This window comes from Camellia sinensis, chromosome 3 (genome assembly GCF_055761805.1).
Source record: "Camellia sinensis isolate YWXY chromosome 3, ASM5576180v1, whole genome shotgun sequence".
Taxonomy (NCBI): domain Eukaryota; kingdom Viridiplantae; phylum Streptophyta; class Magnoliopsida; order Ericales; family Theaceae; genus Camellia; species Camellia sinensis.
Window position 1 is genome coordinate 188,317,352 of NC_138963.1, and position 25,760 is coordinate 188,343,111.

At 36.7% G+C, this 25,760-nt stretch overlaps 1 protein-coding gene across 13 annotated transcripts in view; it reads left to right on the plus strand.

The window, feature by feature from the left end:
* The first annotated feature begins 10,915 nt into the window (after window positions 1-10,915).
* The window catches only part of LOC114265075 (rho GTPase-activating protein REN1), a 50,949-nt gene continuing 36,104 nt past the window's right edge, over window positions 10,916-25,760 (plus strand). For 7 of the 13 annotated variants that reach the window (XR_014365017.1, XR_014365018.1, XR_014365019.1 and 4 more), the window contains exons 1-13: window positions 10,953-11,272; window positions 11,374-11,539; window positions 11,689-11,760; window positions 12,179-12,215; window positions 12,455-12,531; window positions 14,650-14,720; window positions 14,844-14,922; window positions 15,492-15,636; window positions 16,243-16,362; window positions 17,371-17,448; window positions 18,298-18,353; window positions 18,461-18,530; window positions 18,983-19,067. Coding sequence is in view for 10 of the 13 variants with exons in the window: in XM_082921707.1 (XP_082777833.1) it covers window positions 11,507-11,539; window positions 11,689-11,760; window positions 12,179-12,215; window positions 12,455-12,531; window positions 14,650-14,720; window positions 14,844-14,922; window positions 15,492-15,636; window positions 16,243-16,362; window positions 17,371-17,448; window positions 18,298-18,353; window positions 18,461-18,530; window positions 18,983-19,067 (923 nt within the window). In the remaining 3 variants the exon portion in view is untranslated. Of the gene's footprint in view, window positions 11,273-11,373; window positions 11,540-11,688; window positions 11,761-12,178; window positions 12,216-12,454; window positions 12,532-14,649; window positions 14,721-14,843; window positions 14,923-15,491; window positions 15,637-16,242; window positions 16,363-17,370; window positions 17,449-18,297; window positions 18,354-18,460; window positions 18,531-18,982; window positions 19,068-25,760 lie in introns of all 13 variants that reach the window. The other 6 variants (XM_082921714.1, XM_082921716.1, XM_082921708.1 and 3 more) reach the window with 4 other exon arrangements.

Genomic DNA, 25,760 nt, shown 5'->3' on the forward strand with positions numbered 1-25,760 from the left:
AAATACATTTTTATCACTAATTTGTTAGTCGTATGAATATAAAAAAAATTATATTATCATATCTTTTCTACTAAAATGTATATATATTTTTTCGATCATGCTACGTAGCTCAAAAACGGGGAGCCCGAATGACTCGATTTTTTTTTTTGCAGAAGAAGAACGAAGATCAGGAAGAAGAAGGAAGAGAGAAGGAGGAGGAGGAAGAGGAGGAAGAGAGGAGGAGGAGGAGGACTGGAGGGGGCATAATATTTGGGGGAGGAGAAGGCGGAGGCGGGGCGACGGTGGTCGGAGGTTGCGGCGGGCTGGGCTGGGCGACGATCGGCGGCTGGGAGGGGCGACGATCGGCGGCTGGCCGGGGCGATGATCGTCTTCTCTCTCTCTTCCCCTCTGCTTCTCCCTTTCTCTCCCTCTCCCTCTACTTCTCTCTTTCTCTCCCTCTGCTTCTCTCTGCGTCTTCTTCCTCGAGCCATTCGGGGCAAAATGTTTCGAGCTACAAAACATTTCCCATATTTTTTTGTTTATTTCATTGTCTACCTACCACTGCCATTAGTTTCAACCATTTTAATCATATGAAAGTGATGTTAGTGTAATTATATAAACGGCCCCGCTACGTAGCTCGAACACAGCGAGCTCAAATGGCTCAAATTTTTTTTATTCCTTTTCCTTCTTCCTTTTTCTACACAGCCACACAATTTTTTTCTCTCTCCAAAATCACCACCATTGTTGTTGGACACACCGTCCCCTGCAACACAAATCAACAACACCACATGGGTTTGATTCTCCCATCTGTGAAGAACATTTGTCACTCTCTCACTAGGTGGGGTTTGGAGAGAGAAATCAATGTCTTACCCTCTTTCTCTTCCAACTGTTTGAACCCATCCTCTGCTACCTACAAAGATGATTTGGCTGAAAATTTTATCAAAGAACCAACAATGATGGGAGAAATTTTTTTTTTCCTTTCAGATTATCAACATTATCATCATCATCAACAAATTTTTTTTTTCCCCTTCAGATCCAGATCCAGATCAACTAAAAAAAAAAAAAAAAGTAGAGAAAGAAGAAAAAAGAAGAAGAAGAACGAAGAGAAGAAAAAAAAAGAAGAAAAGAAATTCGAACCTCCAATTTTTGTAACTCACTGGAAGTTTCAAAAAGAAGAAAATCGAACCACCTACCCAAAACAGAAATCCTTTCTGTAACTCACTAGAAGTTTCAAACCTCCAATTCAAACCTCCAATTTTTTTTTATTTTTTATTTTTTATTTTTTTTGGGTAGGAGCAATGATTTTTCTCTATTTTCTTTGGAAATTTCAAACCTCTCATGGGCTCGCTCCCTGGAACACATCATCATCATCATCAACAACCAACACAGAGGCTTTACCGCCATCACCGTCGAGCGATCTTCCTTCTCTTCCATCACCGTCGATCTTCTCTTCCTCCTCTCTCGCCTCTTCTCTCTCTCTCTCCTCTTCTCTTCCCTTTGTATTCAAAAGCAAGAAAAGAAGAAAAAATAAATAAAAATACTCAAAACGGCGTCGTTTTGAGTATTTGAGCCACTTTCGAGCCAAATATTTAGAGCTATGAAGCTTTTTCCTTATATAAAAAGTGTAAGATTAATTATATTTTATCTAAACCTCAATAAATGTGTAATTTACTCACGTGACGTATCCATTATATAGAATACTTTCAGATGTATCTTTAGTGAGTTGAAATATCGCTGGGTGGTGGCATAATTAACCTTTACTAAGTGCAATCAATTAATTAATTATATGCCAAATGTTAGTTAGTTTTACATCGTTTGTGTTTGTGTAGGTGGGAGATTCAATTCTCAATTTCTCATATTTCATTGCATTAATATGATGTCACGTTTTGGGTAAGATAATATGATGTCACATTGAGTAAGATACCACGTTGAGGAAATAACAAGTCTTAAATTTGTTTAGATATTTGAAAATATTCTTAAAATTATTCACTACAAAAAAATAAATAAATGAAAGAACTAGTATTTTTTGAATTTTTTTTTATCAAACTACTTTTTAATTTTATTTTTTCAAAAAAAGTATTATGAAAATTTAACCAAAGGCCAAAGTCTAATATTAATTTTGTAAAGATTTAGTATATATATGTAATAGTGAAATTTCACTCTATTCATGTAAATTCACCATTTTCGTATAGTGATTACAGTGAAAATTGTCAAATATTTGTTTTTTGATTTTTTTTTTTAATGTAAACATAAACATTGAAAAACAGTTATTAAATTTTAAGTTTTTAATCAATTCCATAATACTATAGGGAATAAGCCTTAATGTTTTGGAGGGATATTTTGGTCATAATGTGGTATTCACAAAATTAGAGGACTAGAGTTGTAATTTATAATATATATATATATATATATTTTGGCGGGGTTTTATATCTTTATACTAGTAGAAATATAAACATTTTATAACATAGCTGTAGCTAAATCTATACTTGTAATGATGTTTTTTTTTTTATTCAAATATTTGTAATGATGTTAGAACTGAAAGACGTCAATTATATCCTTTATGAAAGTAATTATAAAGCATTGATATTTTTCATCTTAAAGAGTGCGACAATACTGTGATATAGACATGTTGATTTAAACTTCTCATTATTGTATGTGTTCGTACTATTGTCACCTTAATTTAAGATCCAATAATTAGAATCCATTTTTCTTAATCCATATCGTGACAGCTACATTAATATGCACACTTTTTTAGTTTAATATAGAAGGTTAACTTATGCTTACTTCTTTTCATTAATAAATAAAGGGAGCTTTTTTGATAAATTTATTTTTTAAGAGTTTTATTCCATCCAACTCATATTCTTTTTGAGTATTCCATTAGGTCCAATTTGAAATAAGAAGACCAAAATACCCTTTTCATCTACTTATGTTCTATTTAGTTCACATTATTTTCTTATGTTTCAATAAATTCTATGGGTGACATAATTACCAAAATACCCTTAATGTGAATGTTCACACCGTCAATATAAATGTTTATATCGTCAATGTGTAGGGGCCCGGCTCATGTCGATCCTCGTGGGTGCCCGAAAAAATTTGAGTCGGGCCGGGCCGGCCCACAAGCCAAAAAAATAGGCCTGACCCGGCCCGTTGATAATATGAATATTTACATTGACAAGTTAACATTCACATTGATAGGAGTGTAAAATTGGCCTGCGGCCTGTGGGTGGCCCGAAACCAGCCCGTCGCCCGAGGCGGGCCCGGGCCGGCCCGTTCACAATATGAATATTCATATTAACATATTAACATTAACATTAACATTGACAAGAGTGTAAAATTGACCCATGACCCGTGGGCAGCCCAAAGCCCGGGCCCTGATCGGGGCGGGCCCGGCCCAGCCCGGCCCGTTGACAATGTGAATATTCACATTGACATGTTAACATTTACATTGATAGGAGTGTAAAATTAGCCCGCGGCCTGTGGCCGGCCCGAAACCCGCCTGCAGCTCGTGGGCTGCCCTGGGCGGGCCCGGCCCGACCCGTTGATAATGCAAATATTCACATTGACATGTTAACATTCACATTGATAAGAGTATAAAATTAGCCCGCGCCCCGTGGCTGCCCGAAACTAGCCCACGGCCCGTGGGCGGGCCCGACCCAGCCTGTTGATAATGTGAATATTCGCATTGACATATTAACATTCACATTGATAAGAGTGTAAAATTGACTCGCGTCCCATGGGCGGCCCGGGGCGAGCCCGGTTCGGCCCGTTAATAATGTAAATATTCACATTGATATATTAACATTCACATTGATAGAAAATGTAAAATTGGCCCGTGGCCCGTGGGCGGCCCGAAGCCCGTGCACTGCCTAGGGCGGGCCCGGCCCGGCTCGTTGACAATGTAAATATTCACATTGACATATTAACATTAACATTGATAAGAGTGTAAAATTAGCCTGTGACCCGTAGGCAGCCCGAAGCCCGGCCTCGGGCCGACGCAGGCCCGGCCCATTGACAACGTGAATATTCACATTGACATGTTAACATTCACATTGATAAAAGTGTAACATTAGCCCGTGCCCCATGGCTATCCGAAATACGCCCACGGTTCGTGCGCGGCCCGAGGAGGGCCCGGCCCAGCCTGTTGACAATGTGAATATTCACATTGACATGTTAACATTCACATTGATAAGAGTGTAAAATTGACTCGCGTCCCATGGGCAGCCCGAAGCCCGTGGGCGGCCTGGGTGGCTCGAGTTTGGGTCCAGGCCTACCCCGGGCCGCGGGCGAGCTTTGGGCAGCGGACAAGTTTTACACTCCTATCAATGTTAATGTTAACATGTTAATGTGAATATTCGCATTGTCACGGGTCGGGCCAAGCCTACCTCGGGCTGCGATCGAGCTTCAGGTCGCCCACAGGCTGCGGGCTAATTTTTCACTCCTATCAATGTGAATATTAACATGTCAATGTGAATATTCACATTGCCAACGGGCCGGCCCTGCCCTGGCCCGAGGTCGGGCTTCAGGCTGCCCACGGGTCACAGACCAATTGTGCATTCTTATCAATGGGAATGTTAACATGTCAATGTGAATATTCACATTGTTAACAGGCCGGGCCGGGCCCGCCCCAGGCCGCCCACGGGCCGTGGACTGGTTTCGGGCAGCCACGGGGTGCGGGCTAATTTTACATTCCTATCAATGTGCATGTTAACATGTCAATGTGAATATTTACATTATCACGGGTCGGGCCAAGCCTGCCTCGGGCTGCGGTCGGGCTTCGGGTCGCCCATGGGCTGCGGGCCAATTTTACACTCTTATCAATGTGAATGTTAACATGTCAATGTGAATGTGAATATTCACATTGTCAACGGGCCGGGCCGGCCCTGCCCCGGGCAGCGGGCGGGCTTTTGGCCGTCCATGGGCCGCGGGCCAATTTTATACTCTTATCAATGTGAATGTTAACATGTCAATGTGAATATTCACATTGTCAACGGGCCGGACTAGGCCCCCCCGGGCCGCCCATGGGCCGCGGGCGGGTTTCGCGCCGCCACGGGACGGGGGCCAATTTTACACTCCTATTAATGTGAATGTTAACATGTCAATGTGAATATTCACATTGTCAACGGGCCGGGCGGGGCTAAGTCGGGCCTGCCTTGGGCTGTTGTCTAGTTTTATACTCTTATCAATGTGAATGTTAACATGTCAATGTGAACATTCACATTGTCAACAGGCCGGGCCGGGCCTGCCCACGGGCCGTGGGCGAGTTTCGGGCAGCTACGAGGCGCGGGCTAATTTTACACTCCTATCAATGTGAATTTTAACATGTCAATGTGAATATTCACATTGTCAACGGGCCGGGCAGGGCCCGCCTCGGGCTGCGGGCGGGCTTTTGGCCGCCTATGGGCCACGGCCCAATTTTATACTCTTATCATTGTGAATGTTAACATGTTAATGTGAATATTCACATTGTCAACGGGCCGGACTGAGCCCGCGCCCGGGCCGCCCATGGACCACTGGCGGGTTTCACGCCGCCACGGGACGTGGGCCAATTTTACACTCCTATTAATGTGAATTTTAACATGTTAATGTGAATATTCACATTGTCAAAGGGTCGGGCCCGCCCTGGCTTGCGGGGGCGGGTTTCGGGCCGCCCACGAGCCAATTTACATTCCTACAAATGTGAATTTTAAAATATGAATTTTCACATCATTAAATTGCTAATCGTTGAAAAAATATTTATAAGAGTATCAAAATTAAATATAAGGGCATAAGTGTCCAAGAAAATAGTGTAAATCAAGAAAATGGATTTTATGGAATAAAACTATACATACATGGGACTAAATGGGTTAAAAAATTTCCTCATGGACTTCTTGAGTTAAAACACTTCTAAATTGGACTTATCAATAAAAATTCCATAAATAAATTACAATTAATTTCATATTTTTGACAAAATTATTTATTAACCTTCCTGTTATAAAGTTAACTTTAACATTGTTAATGAGGAAAATAAAATGACTATTTTCCTTTGAAATTTTGTATTAAAATATGTATCAATGTCACAATTACCCTATATTCTATCTAAATACCCTTGTTCTCCCAACTGTATGTATTATTTAATATGGAATATTAGGATGTGTTTAGATGCATATGATGTTTTGGCATATAGATAATGAAATGTAAAATATGTATTTTAGTTTAATAAATTATAGGGTAAATTATGTTGACCTTCATTGAAGCTTAAAAAAATATAATAAGTTTTTTAATCAATCTATCTAGCTATCCATCTATATATATTATATATTATATAAGTAAAATTGAGTTTTTAATGAGAAGACTTGTGAGAGCTCCAAAATCTCATTCCAAAATTGCTAATTTTTGTGATTTTAAAAATATTTGTATCGGCTAACAAAGTAATTATAGATTAACGAAAAAAACAAAAAATCACCTAAAATTTTAAATTACAGGTTTCCAAAATCTCTCCTCTAATATTTCTCTCTTTCCTAAATCTCATCTCATAACAAAGTAATTATACATTAAAAAAAACTCTACATTAAAAAAGAAGAAGAAGAAGAAGAAACACAAATCTCATCTCATAACAAAGTAATTACATATTTTAAAAAAAAGAAGAAGTTATAGATTAAAAAAAATTAAACTACAATTGCTAATTTTTGTAATTTTAAAAATATTTAAAAATAATACCATTGGCTAACAAAGTAACTATAGATTAAAAAAAAAAAAAAAACCCCACATAAAATTGCTAATTTTTGTAATTTTAAAAATATTTAAAAATAATACTATCGGCTAACAAAGTAACTATAGATTTAAAAAAATAATAATAAATTAAATTACAAGTTCCTAAAATCTCTCCCTTAATATTTATCTCTTTCATAAATCTCATAATCTATCTATACTATATATTGGCCCCGTTTGGTAGAACTGTGAGAAAGTGATTATAACTTATAACCTAACAGCTTATAGTTTATAGCTGTGAATATAAGCTAATTTTTGACATATAAATTAAGTTTCTCCTCCCCCACTCAAAGAATAAGTTGATTTTTGACTTATAAAAAACTATAAGCTGTATTGTTAAGTTGAACCAAACACATCAAAATAGCTTAAATTAAGCTAAAAGCTGAAATAAGCTGGAAATAAGCCCTACCAAACAGGGTCATTATATCAAAGTGACTTTTCATAAGTGTTTTAAAATCTTAAATCTAATTTTTTGAATTTTTGATTTTTATAAAAGAAAATTAAAACACCTATTGGCTATTCCAATGACACAATTATTAACATTCAAAATTATTTAATACAAATATATTGCTGGTCAATACCAAATAAATAAATAAGAAAGGAAAAAAACACAAAATTATCGTACAATCAAGCTTTTATTTTAAAAAAATATAAATCTTATACAATCTTCTATCTCCTAAAATAAATCTAACAAAAAAAAAAAAAAAAACTCTCTCACCTCAAATAAAATGTATACTATTAATGTCTTTCACAACTAGTATGATCTATATAAGCTTCAAATTAAGCATAACATAAATTAAAAATTAAACCTTATATCTAGATTATCTCTTTATTTCATAATTAAATACAATTTTATTCCCAAATAAATTTAAGCATATCTATACTATATATAATTTTCTTTTTTTATAAATCTCATACTTCATTTTTTTTAATGATTCCATGATTTTTAATTTAGAAAAAGAAAGATGAATTTTTTTTTATTATTTTTCTTGTGCACTCTTTCTCTAACCAATTCTTTCTCCTACCATTATACTTTCTACAAGTCATTCATGTATTCCTCGCTCTATAAATATTACATTCATGTAACAATAAAATTCATTATTATTTTTTTTTTAAAGACAATTTGGAGGTTAGTTTATGTTTAGTCTATTATATTATTTAAACAGACTATTCATGCATCCTTTAGGTACACCATTTTTTCTTATTCTTTTTTATCTATGACTATTTTTTGTTTTTATATTTCATATTTTGTGTGTCATTTCATTATTCTCTCTATCAACTATTATCTATTTTTTGTTTATAACTATTTTTTATTGGTTACCATTGTTTTCACTAGAATTTTTATACTAATATGGTGTGATAGGGTCATTTATATAATAAAAAATATATCACTCATTATAAAAGTGATAGATCAAAATCCAAACAAAATTGGTTAATATTGTTTCACTATAATTTTTATACTAAAATAGCGTGATAGGGAGAGACAAAATACAAAAAAATTAAATATAATTATCATATTTTTCATAAATAATATATTGTTTTATTCTGTACATAGCATGAGTGACATGCGAGTTTTAGTATAATTATACTAACACTCTTTTAATAAGGTTGAAGAGATTAGAAACAAAATAAAATATACATTTTAATATAAAAAATATATGAAAATATAATTTTTTTATTCATGTGACTAACCTTGTTGATGAAATTTAGACTAAGTTTTATTCAAATTAAAATCCTAGGAGAATTTAATGTAATTATGTAAATTTTGTGAATCTTACTATATTTTTTTTCCCCAAATATTAAGAAAAGTCATTATAATTTACTCTAAATGATGACTTCATAATTTCCAATCAATTTCTCTAATGAATGATTAGCTGTATGAGGCAAAGTGTTAAGAAGCCATGTTTGGTTTCGTTGTCTGCAATTTTTTTTTCATATTTTTTTTTAAAACAAAATATAAATTAGTTTGAAAAGAATAAATATACGAAATATATATTTAAGATTTCAAAAATCATTTTTGTCTTCCAAGAAGATAAAATTATACAAAAATAAGTGTTTTTATTTTTTTCACAAAATTAATTTAATTTTTTTTTAAACAAGAGAATCAAATCAAAATGACTTATATTTTGAAAAGGGATAGGCTTCTCTCCAGTCAATTGCGTGGACTGTTGCGTATTGTTGGGTCTGTGGGATCTATCACAAGTCCCGTTTTAACAATTTGAACCGTTCAATATATAGAACTCGTCAAATACTTTATGCTTGCAAAAAATCACGTTGATTGAATATTAGTAGTCCCTTAATTGGAACATATTTTTATTAATAATTTATTTTTAAAATCATATTTACCATTAACAAAAATGTATTTTGATTAAGGGGCAGCTGATATCCGATCAAAGTGATTTTTTGTTGGCATAAAGTACTCGACAAATTTTACATATTGAACTATTCAGATTATCAAAATAAGACTCGTGATGAGTCCCACAGACCTAATAATGCGTTCTAATTTACATAGTGGATTTGAGAGAAGCTTCTCATTTTAAAAAATAAAATACAGTTATGTCTAAATTGTATAGGATTACTCTTATAAAGTGAGGCAAAAATATTTTTGAAAAATATTATTTTATTCTGAACTAAAAACAGAAGAAGTTATTACGACATAAAGATATACATGTGTATAATTAAATAAAGAGAAAATTTTAGATCAGTATAGAATTAAAAAATAAATATAAAGTAATGATAAATTTTATCAATATTAATAATTAAAATTATATTATGAAAAAAGTTATGGACCCAAATTAATCCATTCAAAAAAATTATGAGTGGGTGATTATATGGTGGAAATTAATTAGTATAGTGTGAAATTTGTGTATAAAATAAATCTGAACCATATAAAAGGATTTTGAATAATTTCTAAATTGATAAGAGTAGATTTAGAATAGGGGCATTTATATATGAGTCTCATTTTGTGAACTTATACTCCATTAGGTCCTAGATAAAATTATTTGCTCTTTCAAATCCCATTAATTTTTAATAGACCAATTTACCCATCCAAACCCCCTTCCCTCTCCACCAAATCCATCGGCCATTCCTGCGAATTTTCTGATCTTTTCTCTCGTTTTCTTGACTTGGCGGTGTTCTTGTTTCTGTCAGTTACTACTCCCTCCTCCTCTCGGTCTTTTCATTTTCGATCTGTATGGTGAGATTCTTGTTCGGTGCTTAGATTTGAATTCGGTGTTGGTTTGGTGTTTTTTTTATTATCAATTAATTTGATTTTTATTGCTACTGAGAGGTAGGTGTGGGGATTGTAGGTGATTGTAAGGGTGAATTAGGGTTACATTCTTTGTGCTTAGATCTCTTCTGCTTTTTTTGATGGGGTAGCCCGGGCCTCAGCCTCGGCGGGTTCTAAAGCCCCCAGTTATACACCAAAAAATCTAAATACAAACCTCAATTTTTTTTATTCTTTTTTTACTCGAAAAACAAACGGTGAAGAGATGCTTGTCCTGGTGTGTTGTGTAGTTGACGCTACCGCCGCCGCTCCTCCTCCTAACCTCACCGCCTGGGATAGCTCTTTTTCTGCACCGGAGCCATTCTCTCTGATCCAATTTGTATTACCATTGCTTCAATTAGAAGCTCCAGATTTTGTTTTTCAATTGGAGAGAGAAAGTGAATAGCTGAGACGAGAGAACCAATTAGGAGATTGAGACAGATTGCAGAGAGATAGAGAGTTTTTTAAAATTGAGAACCTTCTCAGTTTATAATATTCTCAATTTCAATCATTCAAAAATTGAGAAATTTCTCAAAATTGATAATTATAAATTTCTTAGAATATTCGCAGAATTATCTTTCTTTTCAATCCCATACTTTTCTCAGAAGCTAAACAGAAATTTTTTAATTTTGATAATTATATACTGAAACCATTCTCTGTTTGAAATTTGAGAATATTCTCAGTTTTGAAATTGAGAACATTCTCAGTTTTGGGATTAGAGGGCAAAACGTCTTTTTACCTATAAATGGGACTTATTGATTGAAAAACTTTTTGACAGGACCTAAATTACCACCAAATATGTAAACACGACTTTTTGGTAATTAACTAAAGAATTACTCTTATATTATTTTCATACATATATAATACTAATTTTCTCAAATTACCCAAAAAAAAAAAAAAAAAAAAAAAAAAAAAAAAAGGAACAGGGCAATGAATAAAAAATTTTCCCTCCAAATAAAGAACGTCGGGAGAAGAGAGATATCCGGGGGTTCGATGATATGAATCTGAGGAACCATCATCATCAACCACTGGCCCCGCTCTAAATGGACGTGCCTTTGCTTCACCAACGGGTTTCCGTTGGCCAAAGTCTGGGGACGTGATCCACAGTCCTCAAACAAACCCTCCATCCCCCAAAAAAAACCAAAAAAAAAAAAAAAAAAAAAAAACCTCTCTCTCGCTCTGACCTTTTGCCTTTTTCCAGTTGTTTACAATTTCTTCTTCCTCAATCCACACTGTCATTTTCGTTAAATTATAATCTGTCTGTACAGTTTCTCTGCCAAGGTACGCATCGAATCTTTGTCTGCAATCCACACTTGCCTAATCTTTACGCATTTCGAACCCTAGATAGATTGATTCATTTTTTTTTTTTTTTGGTTTTGTAGAGTGTTTGTGGTTCGTTCGCATCGCATTGCCATCGATCGGGCTCAATTGGATCAATGTGAATGCAGGTTCTTGGTGAGAGGCGTTGATCTCAATTGATACTCTTCCGAGAATGCCATTCTGAATCACACAAATATGACCAACCGTAACACCGATTATTCAGAAAAGGTACTCATCACCTGTTTCCATCAAATATCATTTAAACATGTTTATGTTTATATAGATATATATGTGTGTGTGCGCGCGGGGATGTGGATTTTGTAATTATTTCGGTGGATAGGTTGAAATTTAGTTAATGTTCGTTGTTTGTGTTTCAGGGTGAGGGTGGTAATCTCCCACGCCCGGCCAGGCCGCCTGATCATTCTCGTGGCAGCGGCAGTAATAATAAGGTAATTGTCTCACTTTCCGTCTACTGATCCTATTGTTGTTGCTGAATTTATATTCGCAGTGTGATCACCAAATGTGATATTGTCATGTTGCTGAGTTATGTTTGATAATATTTATTTAATACGAGATTGACTATGGGGTTAGATTGCTGGATTTCCAATTGCTATGATTATCCTCTAAACAATATGAAAGGATTTTTAAGTTTAAGCTTATATATCTAATATAAAATTTACCATGACTGGCAAGGTAAAAAAGAGTGCTGACTTTTTTTGTTTTTTTAATAAAAATTTTAGAAGTGATTATTGATTGATTGCAAAATTTGATGGGTGATGCACCGTTTCCCCTTTTTGTTTGTCTCTCCTTTGTCCTGATTTCTAGAAATAGCTGAACTTATGTGTTCTAAAATTTACTGCCCCACAGGTTTTCAAGAGCGGGCCACTATTTTTATCTTCCAAAGGTGTGTTTTGCTTCCTCATTGTGCTACTCGATTGCTGATAAGAATGATAAACTACAAGAAATTTGGAAGGATGGCACACAATGTTTTCTCTCTTTTGTTTATTACCCACCTGGTTGATAATATGTGCCTAACATCTGCTTTAAATGTGCATTCAAAATCACATGTAAGGTACATCATTATCATATTGTGAAGAGTATGACTTCATCTTAAGTTGCTATCATGCAATTCTTCTTATGTAGGAATTGGATGGACATCCTGGAAGAAAAGGTGGTTTATTTTGACACGCACCTCACTGGTCTTTTTCAGAAGTGATCCAGTAAGTTTCATTTTCTAAATGTTTTTGTTATATATTATACAGCTATGTTCTATATTTTAAGTAGCTACGTTAGAGTCAGATTTGTAGTCTTTATATTTCATAAGTTTCTATTGAGTTATTGTTAAAAAATTGTGTACCTCTTCTCCTTTCACCTGATTGAATTGTTCTAAGGTTGTATGACGTCCTACTTGATGCTTTCTTTTTCAATTTTGTGGAATTCTTGAAGGTGACTTCAATTTATTTCCTATGGTCACGTACTGGCATCATTCTGCCTGTGGCCAGAAGAATCTGGTTCGCAAGTCCCGTAGCCTCTGTCATAGTTGTAGTGGCTAGAATCTTTATCAAATTGGAAATGTTTCAAGGGAAGTGAAGGTGTTCTCTAGTCCATTCAGTACCTTGAGCTGCTGATTGTTAAGTTTGTAGCTTGCCCCACACATGATGGATAATGTGATTCTTGTCTTGTTGATGGTAAAAGTGAATACTGATGAGAGGTCAATATTTCAGATTACAAGATCATGAGTTACCATACCCGTGTTCTGTTGTGACTGTAAGTTAGTTCATGTCTCTCTTTTCTGTACGGTTCTAAAGTAAGACCTTCATCAATTTGTCACTCTTAGTGATTTGATTAGGAGCTGAGTTTTGGATGCTATTATATGAAAAATGAACCGAGATTAGTGAGTTGGTAAGGGAGCCATACAATGGATTCATAACTGTATGATTGGAATAATTTGTGGTGGTCTACCATAGTTGTAGCCCATAATTATATGGATTGGATTGTGTGCGGATATAGATAAACCACAAGTTTATTAATGCAGTTGACCAATTAGCTTTGTTCTATAGAATCACCTTTGATGTTTCAACTAGCTAGAAACTTTCTGGGTAACATCCAAGTGTCAAAATCAGAGTAGACAGGGATGGGTTAAGAAAGTGTCTTCTATGTTTTATGATTTTGTTAGCCTTGATGGTGCCATGCCTGAAATAACTTGCTTTGAGTTTCTGGTGCCTTCCCCCCTTTATATGTTTTCTATTTTGCTTGGACTTGACCAGACAACTGATCTTATCAGGATCCTAAATAGTGAATTTTTTTTGTTAAGTGGTTATAGGGGTATTGTCTCATACATTGCCAGCATTTTTATTTCTATGATATGAAATAACATATTCCCAATTTGGCAAATCTTGGTGATGTCCAGAGTGGTGCTGGACTATTATGGGGGGTGGTAGATGACACTAACTCTATTTTTCAAATGATGTGTAATTGGCAGTTGATTATAAAGAGAAGGAAGCAGGATCATTGTTTTCCCGAAACTAAGAAGTTGCAGCAGGATAGAATTAAGTCGTTGGCCTTTATCTGTTTATTTTTGTTTCCTTGTCCTTTCCCCTTCTTTGGTTGCAAACATTCCGGTCATTCTGCAGTGTCGTTTTAGAGTTTTTTGTTTGATGTAGATTGACCAGTCTTGAGTTGCATCTTTGTATGGTCTGCTGGTATGTTACTTTTGGTTCAGTATGACACCTTTATATGAAAAATGTTTTGTCAAAGAGTGAATATGATCCATAGTTGTTAGTACCAGGTTACTGGTTGCAGCATTCTAGCAATTATTTTAAACTTTCTATTTGGGATAGTAAGTGCAATATGGTAACTTAATGAGCATTGGTAATGATAAACTCTTTTGCTTTAGGATTGGATGTACTCATGCCCAGAATGTGGTTTGGTGTCACAGACACTTTTTTGTGTGGACAAGGGACACATAGGAATTTAGGCATTGCCCACTTGACTGAATTAGGTAAATATAGGCTTAGCCTCTCGTCAGGGAAGGTTCGGTGTCCAACGTCGCGTAGAAATGGAAAAAAATGATGAAGATCTAAAGAATTGCTAGAGAAATTGATAAAAAGAAGCACTTTGGGATATCAGGATGTATGCTTATTGAATTCAACATTTTAGGGCCACAACTGTCTACACAAGTGTTCTTGGTGTGATTTGTACTTGTTTGAAATAACATATTTTTTGATGTTCTTTTTCCAAAAGTGTATGTGCATGCTTGCATGAGTATAAGTGAGTGTGCAGCATTGTTTCATTTTCATAATTTTAAAATGTTTCATCTGCCATTGATTTACTTTCAGAGTGCTATTCCTCAAAAGGGGAGTGAGGTGAATCTGACTCTTGGTGGTATTGACCTCAACAATTCAGGCAGGTTGGCTTGCTTCTTTTTATTTGAAATTGGTCTATAATCAGTCTTCCTGCATGCAGTTGCTTGTTATGATGGTTACTGGAATAATTTACTCACCCTTCTATGATTCTTTCTTCAAATGTTTAGTGTGGTTGTCAAAGTAGATAAAAAGCTTTTGACTGTGCTCTTTCCTGATGGTCGTGACGGGCGAGCTTTCACACTTAAGGTGCCATTTATTTTTTTGTGTTTAATTTGGACGTCGGTTTTTAGTTAAAATGTACCAGTACTGTTTTTCCTCTATTTCCAATTCTTTCTTCTATGGGTTTCCAATTTTAATTTTGTTCTATTTATTTTCACTTCTTTAGCTCTTTCTTTCTCTGAAGTGTGTTGACTTTCAAATTCATTTCCAGCAGCTTGTGAGCTGGAATCATGAATATTGCTTCTAATTTCACACACACAACACCCAAATGTATGAATATTTAATAGTAACCACCTTACAACATTATATAATTGAATGGGAGGGGTTGAATCTGACTGGGGCTCTTGGTGAGAGCTGCGTGGATCTAGATTTTCTTTATGCAGGATAAACATTTGAGCAGTAGTGGAGAAAACTTGGTAAAGTAAAATATACTTGGGGTGAAACGAAACACAAGATTCGGGGGGCGAGGCAGGGGTCTTATGTTTTCTCTTTATATTATTGTTGTTATCATCATTACATGAGAAGACTCTGGTCTTATTATATAAAATTTGCTGCTGCTGTTGTGATGTGCTTATTGTTAGCTTTTGTTGCTGCAGGCTGAAACTTTGGAGGATTTATACGAGTGGAAAGCTGCACTTGAGGAGGCTTTGGCACTAGCACCAAGTGCCACTCTTGTGATGGGGCAAAATGGCATATTCAGGAATGACCAGGCCGACACATTTGATGGTTATGTGGATCAATGTATGCCCCCAAGTTTTATAATTGCGTGTAACAGTTTTTCTCCTTGAATTACCACATATTTTCAGGTCTTCTGCAGTAGAGTTATTGTGTATGACTTAATGGCCAAGTTCATAAAGCAGTTCCTTGAATGAGCAATATTATGTTGGATATAACCCTAGCTTTGATTGGGTTCCAAGCCATTATTCTGGTCTATATCTATGGTTGCATACGGAGAGAGTTGACCTTTTTGATAGTGGGGGAAGATGCTTGCTTTTGTTTCTTCAATTATTGTGTAACACATAAATTTTTTAACATGAACTTGATGACTGCTGCTAGTGCTGATGTGCAGAGGAAATTACTATGACAGTTCCTTTAGTATGTAAATTTTGATGCATTGTTTTTTTTTTTTTTGGGGTTCACTAGTTGTGATTTTCCTTTAATCTGCTCTGTTGATGTCATCAATTTATTTCATGGACTTGAAATAGAAAATCAGTGATTGTTTTCTTTTCCTAATATGTTGATTTGGTATTGTTCTGAACCTGTAAAACTTTACTCTTTGCATTGTTCTCAACTTTCTTGAAAAATTGATTTTTTTCCTCTTTCTCCTTTTCTTTTTATTCTCTGTAGTGAAGGATAGGCAGCCGGTGAAATCTTTGGTCATTGGTCGGCCAATTTTACTTGCTTTGGAAGATATAGATGGAACCCCATCTTTCTTGGAGAAAGCCCTTAGGTTTGTGGAAGAGCATGGTGAGATACCTCTTTTTGCCGTCACTTATGTGATTTATCTCCAACCTTTTCTAAATTCTAACCTTTTGTTTCTAAGGATAGATAGAAAAGGTTGGAGATAAATCCTTCTGCACGTGCCATTTTAGGATTCAAAAAAAGGCTTCAAGTTCGGCAAGGTGATAGCTATATTATGAGTGCTGTTGGCTTTGTGTGCTTTCCCCCTTGTTTTTAGTTCACGGTAGTGTATCAAACTATTGTTTATTCCAGTATTCGATGGAATGTTCCAGGCACTATACACGAGAAGTTTCTGATTTTAGTAGTGGTAGCTCATTGGCAGCCTCAAAATATAGTAAAGCCCTGTAATATAGGCATCATTACAAAGTAATCCCAAGTGTTCCATTTCCTGTAGAAACAAGATATTATGATAAGGGGATCAAGGAGCTTTTAGTTATTTTTGTATAACATGGTATTATGATTTTATTGTCAACCTACAGATTTTCGTACATTTCATGCTGGGATGTTCACACTGTATGATACTCTCTTCATGGAATTGCAACAAAGAGATCGGAAAATTCGGATAGGGAACACCTAATGAATATAGATTTTTGTGCCAGAAAACGCTCATTCGTGAGTGGTAAAGAACATAATATCAACATATCCTACCTCCCAAAAGAAAAAAAGAGACAATATTCTAATCTTTTTGGTCTATTTACATGTCCTGCACCTCTGATATCCCAACTATTGTGGAAATTCTTTGCTTCTCATCTTCGTTCTGTATTAGTTACCTTTGCAGGGCCTATTATAACCCATCAGTATTTAACTGTAGTTTTCAATTGGTTTTTCTCTTCTATCCTTCCTCCATTTGGCCTCAAAATTTTATTAAGTTAAACCTTTACCAAAGGCTATGTTTGTATTCACTAAAACCAATTTATAAATCATCCTCCCCTAATAATTTTGGCATAGAAATGTCTACTTATTTGTGTGCAAGTTTGCTTGTTTGTCTCTAATCATTTGACAGTAATGTTCCAGGAGTCAAAGTAGAGGGGATATTGCGGCAAGCTGCCTATGTTGATGATGTTGAACGTCGAATTCGAGAATATGAGCAGGGTTAGTTTGCTTGGATTCTTGGGTCCTCGTGATTACATGTCTATGTCTTCATTGTTACACCTATTTTAGGTAGTGTCTTTTTTTTTTTGTTTTTGTTTTTTGTTTTTTTTGTGTGTGTGTGTGGAAGAGAGAGAGAGAGCGAGAGAGAGAGAGAGAGAGAAGGGGGGGGGTACTGGGTTCTGTACACAAGGTTTGTGTATATATATTGGCAGGGTTTTTCAAATGTGTTATTGAAAATGAAAATGATCAAAATATTGAAGTGCAGTCATTTTTGGACCGATTTCAAGATAGTTATTCTTTTTCTTTTTGGGTTTAAAAAAGGTATGTCAAGTGCATTTTTACTGGTCCTTTTTAATTTTCAATTTTCAGAAATAGGAAAGTGTTTAAAAAATGACTCTCAATTGGCCTCCTTCTCATCTTTCTGCTTATAGTAAAGTGTTATATGAGTGAATTTTCAGTTACCAATCTTGAGGATGTGGGTGGTGAGAATATGGTTACTAATCATTAGCTTTTCTGTTTTCCACCAGGCATTTGTATCATTTTATTGAATTTACTGTCATGCACTGAAATGAAGTCCCTTTAACACACGCAGTATGCATGCATATGTACTTAAAATTTCTTTTGGATGAAAAATGTGTATTTATTAATGAATCAGGGATAGTGCCAACAATATTGTTGAAAAAGTATTTTAAAATAATGGTAAAGAAAGGATCCAGTTTACTGAGCGATTATTATTGAAAAGGAGCTCAAATTTTTTTTTTGGGGTAGTTTCTTTATATATATACACACATATATTATTTGTAGTAACCCACCATGGTTGACTTGTTTTTGTCCTCTTCTATATTTCAGGAAAAAATGACTTTTCTTCAGAGGAGGATGCACATGTTATAGCTGATTGTGTCAAGGTATCTCCTTCAATCAGTGGAAAACACAAAAAAAAAAATCTCATAGGCGACAAGTTTCTGGAACCTAGGTTATTTTATTTACTGTTTCCTGTATGGCATTGTTCCAGTATGTTCTTCGGGAGTTACCATCGTCTCCAGTACCCGCGTCTTGCTGCAATGCGCTACTGGAAACATGTCGTGAGTTTTTCATTGGAGTTTGTTTCAATTGGATCTGTTCCTGTATTGAGCTTTCTTCATCTTTGGCATTGGTTGATGTTCCCCAACTTGTCTTCTTCTTATTCCTTTTTTTTTTTTAATAATATATATTTTAAAATTATTATTGTTTTTTTTTTTTAAAAAATATTACCTCTAATGGTGTTTATGTTGGTCACTTGCTTTACCTATATGCATACATAAAAAAATTCTTGAATTTTGGAATCTTCTTTGATTTATTATTGTTTATGTGTGAATCAACTAAAATTCTTCCTATATGTAATACGAAAGGTTTTTCAGATGTTGTGGCAGTACTTGGTGAATTTGGTACATTCTGTTTTATGATGCTGTATTTGTATCTTGGATAAGTTGAATTAATGTTCTTTCAAGGTTTTGGGTTTTTCATTCCATAATTGGGCTATTCCACTGTGATTTAGGAACTGATCGTGGCAGGAGAGTTGCTGCTATGCGTGAGGCTATATGTGAAACATTCCCAGAGCCAAATCGTCGCTTATTACAGAGGTAGTTGATGAGATGAATTTTATTTATTGTAGTTTGTGTTCCTTATTATGTCAAAATTGGTAGTGGATTGTTTGTGTTAGTTTTAGTGGCCAGTATATCACTCCGTTTTATATGTTTAGTTTCAGCAGATGACTTGTTATTTTTTTTAATATGTCATCATTCTCTATCAAGCTCAAATTTCTGCACTGTGTCATGTCTGTAAAGATGATATAATTTAGAGTTAAGTTCTCTTTTCTTTTTAACAAATGTTTCCTTACTAAAACAACAGGAGTTTCAAAGCCGCCTTTAGGTTTCATTTTGATATGAAATGGAAATGTTTTAGTTGTTCCTATGAAACAGTTCAAAATTCTTAAACTATGCCAAACTAGAGAAGGAAATAATAGGGGGATATTTTAGGACCTTGACTAGGGTTGTTTTGGATTAGATTACACAGTTCATGAGATCAATTCAGCAGTTTATCTTCAAACTGGGTTTGTGTGGCTTTCAAGATATATTTTCTGGATAATTGTTGGGCTCAAAATGTAGTCTTCATTTTCCCCCTCAAGTTATTTATATCCTAATAAATAGAAGTGATGTCCGGTAGTCGTCGAAGGTCAATTTTTTATTTTAGAATAGAGGTTACCAATTCACAAGTTCCAAAGTTGTCTATCTAGGCATATCTTTTTTGTGCCTCGGCCCGTGATCCATGTCTCATGAGAGTGATTGTTTTTATTTATTTATTTATTATTTTTTCAAGTCACCAACCGTGCTTATTTGTTTTGTAAATGATTTATTTCATATTTCTCGATTGAAATATGCTCTCTCTCTCTCTTGGTGTTTCAGTAGACATCATTCATATAGATTAATTAATAATTAGCAATCCAGTGGTGGAACTCGGAGATTTTTCAGTGCTTAATTATGTTATTATGCTTCTAATATATGTGAAACACATTTATAAATATCCTTAATACTCTTCTATTTATTACTGCCTTTTTCTATTTACTAATAACCTATATACATGTATGTGTATATATATATATATATTAACTATTACATATTAATCTTGTAAAATTGTGCTGTATGCCTTGAGGTTCATCCTCACCTTGGAGGTGTTAAACAACTTAAACTGCCTTGCCGATCTTTTTACTTTCAAAAGTTTTAGTTAAACTATGATCTCAATCTGGCAACACCAAGAGTTCAGCTCTAGCAAGTTATTTCCTCTTAAGGATTGGTTAGAACAAGAGTTGTGCTAGATGCTCCAAACATGTCCTACGTGATGAATCACTTCATAATAACAATGTTTTGTATAAAGCCAAAAAAAGGTATTCCAAACTGCAACAGGCAACAAATAGCAATAGCTAGAGTTTCAGGGAGGACAAAACATTGAAAGTTATGAGGAAATACAGTGATCGTGTGTTTGATCTGAAGATTGAGCAGAAGGTAATTATTGTTCAGGTTGATGAGAGATCACACGGGGAGGTAGTGGAAATCATTGAAAGGAATAGGCATCGCAGTTTCACATTGAAACTTGATCTGGGAGAGGTTTTCTGGGCATCACAGGCTCTCAAAGATGCTGCAACCATGACTGACAAAAGGTAGTCCTTTAGAAAGTACACGAATAGCTCGGTTGTTTTCTGTCTTCAGTGTTATTCAAATAGGAGAGGTGAGTTTGTGGAACTAGCCAAGTGGGTTGCTGGGATAAGATCATCAAACATTATCATCCCAACAGGAGTCAATCGTCAGGGGTGGAAGGATGTAGCTGGGTTACTTGAAACAATTCTACTTGGAACAAGGCAGAACATTCGTGCTAGAGATGCAGAAGGTAAGAAGGTAGGTAAGGTGACAAGAAATGTGGCCATGGCAAGGGATCTTCGAAATGATGTTTGGTCGAATGGGGCCAATAAGGAGGATGACATAGAGGAAACGAGTTAGCAAATGAAAACAAGGGCAAACAGAGGATGGTCGTATGCGGAGATTCTCAAGCTTCCATCATCAAGTTCGTTAAAGGATGGTTCTTCGCTAGTACTCCAGCAGGCGGTGGTGTGTGAGAGAGCTGATTTCTTTATAGGGTGGGAGCAAATTGAGAAGGAATTATGTAAATCTTACAAGATACCTATCAAGCTCCGTCCCTTTCAGTTGAATCGAGCTCTGTTTTCACCAAGATCGAGGATGTGGCTGCGTTCTACGGGGATAAAGGGTGGCAGTTTTTTGGTAAGGGTATAGCTGTATTGCTGGAGAGGTGGTCAGAAGAGAAGCATAGGAGATCTAGTGTGATTGCTTCGTATGGAGGCTGGATTGCTATTTGCGATTTGCCGTTTAATTTATGGAATATCAGAACTTTTGAACAAATTGGGGCGAAATGTGGTGGGCTCTTAGAAGTGGACAACAAAACCAAGAATTTTGAAAACCTTTTTGAGGCAAGATTGAAGGTGAGAGGATCGGTGTCTGGGTTTTTACCATCAACTGTGGAGATTTCGACGACTCATGGAGCAATCACTGTGCGAGTGAAGGCGATTTTGAAGTTCTTCAGACGAAGGGAGGGTCATCGGCAATGGAATTTATGGCGAGAGATCCCATTGGAGCTTGGCGCAGGAGGTGGGGGAGATGAAGAGACTGAGGGGACCGTTGGGACACGTGGATGTCTAGTTCCCCAGGATGTTGGAGTTCACGAAGAGGCTCTTCTGTTCGACAGAGAGAATGCCAACGGGGAGGGAAGGTCAAGCGTTGGGCATGATTGTATTGAACATGGGCTTGATGTTATGGGCTCCAGAACTCGAAAGGCTATTTTAGGTGAAGATGGGCTGTTGGGTGAATTTCGGCCCAGGCCAGTTTTGGGCCTTTCTTCTGTTTCACTTGCTGACCGGGTTGGTGATGATGAGAGGATTAATTTGGGCCTCTCTTGCACTCGTCGTTTGGGTTAAGGTCTGAACCATGTGGGTGATGGCCCATTGGGTAATAAACAATCAAGTTTTATTTTGAATCACAATGGGCCTAAATCAGACTAAATGGGTACTCTTATTCGAGGGTCGGATCTAGGGCTTTGTCGGGTTAAGGCGACGACGGGTGTTCTCGAAGGGGTGAATGATTGTATACAGGTAGCGACGCAGGTGGATGTCAGGGATGAAGGTAACGTTAGTTGGAGACAGAAGATTGAGAAGGTTGGGGCTGATCAGGGTCCGACTTTGCTGGTTGGGTTAAACCCAAATGAAGTTCATTTGGGTTTGGCCGATGTGGTTGATCGCTCCTCAAGTCAGCTTCTGCAGATTGAGTGACCCTTCGAAGTTAATTGTTTGGCTGAAGACGAGGATGTAGCGATCGAATGTTTACCTGGTGTTGACAGACTGATTCATGATGTGGAAGGGGGCATCTGCGATCCACAAGGGGTGCTCCAAGCATTGGAAGGATATGGTTCTCAAGACAGTTTTGAGGATTCCCTGGGTCCGAATGAGGAAGCTGATGACTATTCGGAGGAGGAGAGGGTTGATGATTCTGACTTGAATCTCAGTTGGCTATACCATGATGAGGAGGTACCAAATTCTTCTTGTATTAAGCACACTGGGGGATCTGAGGGTGAGGCAGTCTTCAATTCTTGTGAACAGGTTGGTGACTCTATTGACAGGGATAACATGAATTCTTCACTTCATCCTAATCTTCAGAGTCCTCATTCTGTGTCAGTTAGGGGAGAGGAGGGGGAGTCAGTATAGGGTCCTTGTTTCTTACAAGCTACCAGAATGGTTTCTAACAAGAATGATAATTTGCCTCTGTTACATGAGAATAGGATCTCTACCAGTGGCAGTTTGAACCCTCAGCTGAATAATATGGTTACTAATAAGACTGATCTTTTGAGGGAGGAGTCTCCTAATCATAGGCTTCAAAGGAACATTGTTAGTGGCAACGATGGTGCCGAGTCCGAAATGTGGTTGAGGGAAATGAGTATGTGTCTTTTCCTTTGGAGGGGGATGATGTGCCTCACTTTGCACAGCTACTTGAGACTCTTGGGTTGGCGCTGGTCAGGAATACTGGGAAGAAATCTCGGGCTAGGAGGGTGGGGAATCCATCTGGGGGGGATGGAAGTCAAAGAGGTTCGGGGCTTAGGAAAGGGATGAGGGAGTTAAGAAACCTTGAGAGTGGCATCAATTATGAGAGGCGGGGCAAAGAGGCAAGGGGTGATGATGGTTCCCGATGAAGATCTTTAGTTGGAATATTCGAGGACTACGGTCTCGTAGGAAAAGGGCGGTAGTTGAAGAGGTTTTGAAAATTCATCAACCAGATATAGTTATGTTTCAAGAGACAAAGTGTGAAGAGTGTGATAGGGTTTTTATTAGAAGTGTTTGGGGGACTTGATTTAGGAGATTGGCTGTATTGCCTTCTAGGGGGAGATTAGGGGGAATTTTGATTATGTGGGATGACAGAGTTGTAGCGGAGTGCAAGGTAGTTGTTGGGGTATTTTCTTTGTCCATTAGGAGTATGAGGGACTTTGATTCTTTTATTAGGGAGTGTGAGTTGATTGATCTCCCTTTGAGCAATGTGCGATTCACATGATCTAATTTGCAGGAAAATCGGATGTGTTGTAGGTTGGATAGGTTCCTTCATACTTTGGGATGGGAGGAGATGTTTCCGGATATAAGGCAAGAGGTTGTCCTGTGATTCTAGAGAGTTGTCCTTTTAAATGGGGTCCTATCCCATTTAGGTTTGAGAATATGTGGTTGGAAAATCGGGATTTCAAGGCATTCTTTAAGGAGTGGTGGGAAAATGCCCGTGTCCATGGGTGGGAGGGTTTTAAGTTTATGCGAAGGTTGAGAGGAGTCAAGGAAAATCTTAAAGTTTGGAAACGTGAAGTTTTTGGGGATATGGGTGAGATAAAAGCAAAATTAGTATGGGAGATTGGGGAGTTAGACGTGAAGGAGGCTGGGGAGGGTTTATCTCAAATGTTAAGGTATAGGAGATCAATGATTAGAATGAAGTTGGAGGAGATCATTTTTAGGGAGCAAATTTTTTGGGGTCAAAGAGCTAAGTTGAAATGGGCTAGAGAAGGTGATACTAATTCTAGATTTTATCATAGAGTTGCATCGGGGAAGCGGAAGAAGAGTTTTATTAAAAATTTGGAAGTGGCTCCAGGTGAAGTGGTGTGTAAGGAGGAGCTTATTGTCAAGGAAATTTTTAATTTTTATTCAAATCTATATTCTGATGGGGGTGTGGATCGTCTAGGGATTAAAGGCATTAATTGGGTTCCAGTGGATTTAGCGATTGCTAGTTGGCTGGAAAGACCTTTTGACGAAGATGAGGTGAGACAAGCTGTATTTGAGTGCGATAGAGATAAGGCTCCAGGCCCAGATGGCTTTTCAATGGCAGTTTTTCAGGATTGTTGGGAAATTGTAAAAAGGGATTTAATGAGGGTATTTTCTGAGTTTTTTGAGAGCGGGCCGGTTAATTTGTGCACCAATGCATCCTTTATTTGTCTAATTCCCAAAAAGGAGAAATCGATCAAGATTGGGGATTTTAGACCAAGTCACATCTCCTTATAAGATTTTAGCTAAAGTGCTTTCTAGGAGAATTAGAGTTGTCATGGGGGAAACTATTTCTTTGGCACAAGGTGCGTTCGTGCAGGGTCGGCAGATTTTGGATGTAGTCTTAGTGGCTAACGAGGTTGTGGAGGAGTATAGGGGTCTACGTAAGGAGGGTATTGTCTTTAAGTTAGATTTTGAGAAGGCAGATAACCATGTTGATTGGGGCTTTGTGGATTTTGTTTTGGAAAGGAAGGAGTTTGGAGTTAGATGGAGGAAGTGGATTTGGGGGTCCTTGTCGTCATGCAATATGGCAATCATTGTGAATGGCAAGGCGGGGGATTTTTTTCCAAGCATCCAGGGGTCTTAGACAGGGTGATCCTTTATCACCATTTTTGTTTATTTTAGTTGCTGATGTGTTGGGTAGGATTATTGATTTAGCTAAGGATAAGGGTGTCATTGAGGGGTTTGTGGTGGGAAGGGATAGGATAGGTGTTACTCATTTACAATTTGTGGATGATACTATTTTATTCTTATCTAAGGAGGAAAGTAAGGCGGGGAGTTTACTAAAGATTTTGAGAATTTTTGAAATTGTGTCGGGCCTCAAGGTCAATCTTAGCAAAAGCTGTGTTGTGGGTATTAATTTGGACGATAGTCATGTGCATAGGGTGGCGGCTATGTTGGGATGTCCAATTGATTTCTTTCCTCTCAAATATCTGGGGCTTCCGTTGGGAGGAGATCCTAGATTGGTGTCTTTTTGGGAACCTGTTTTTGCCAAAATTAGGAAAAGATTGGAGGGTTGGAAGCGAGCTTTGTTGTCTAAGGGAGGGAGGTATACGTTGGTACAATCTGTTTTAGGATCTGTTCCTATTTATTTCCTGTCCCTTTTCAAAATCCCGGTTAACATTGCAAAAAAGATTGAGAAATTGATGAGGGATTTTCTCTAGGAAAGGTGTGAGGAGGGTAAAGGAATTCATTTGGTTAGGTGGGAGACTGTTCCTCTTTCTAGGGCAAAATGTGGCTTGGCTATTGGAAACATTGTTGCTAGGAATATTGCTTTCTTGGGCAAGTGGTTGTGGAGATTCCCTCTTGAAAGTGAGTCGTTGTGGTGTTTAGTTATTAAAAGCAAGTATGGTGTTCAATCCAATGGTAGGGATTCTAATGTGGTTAATAGAGGCAATTGTCGTTCACCGTAGAAATTCATTTCTCG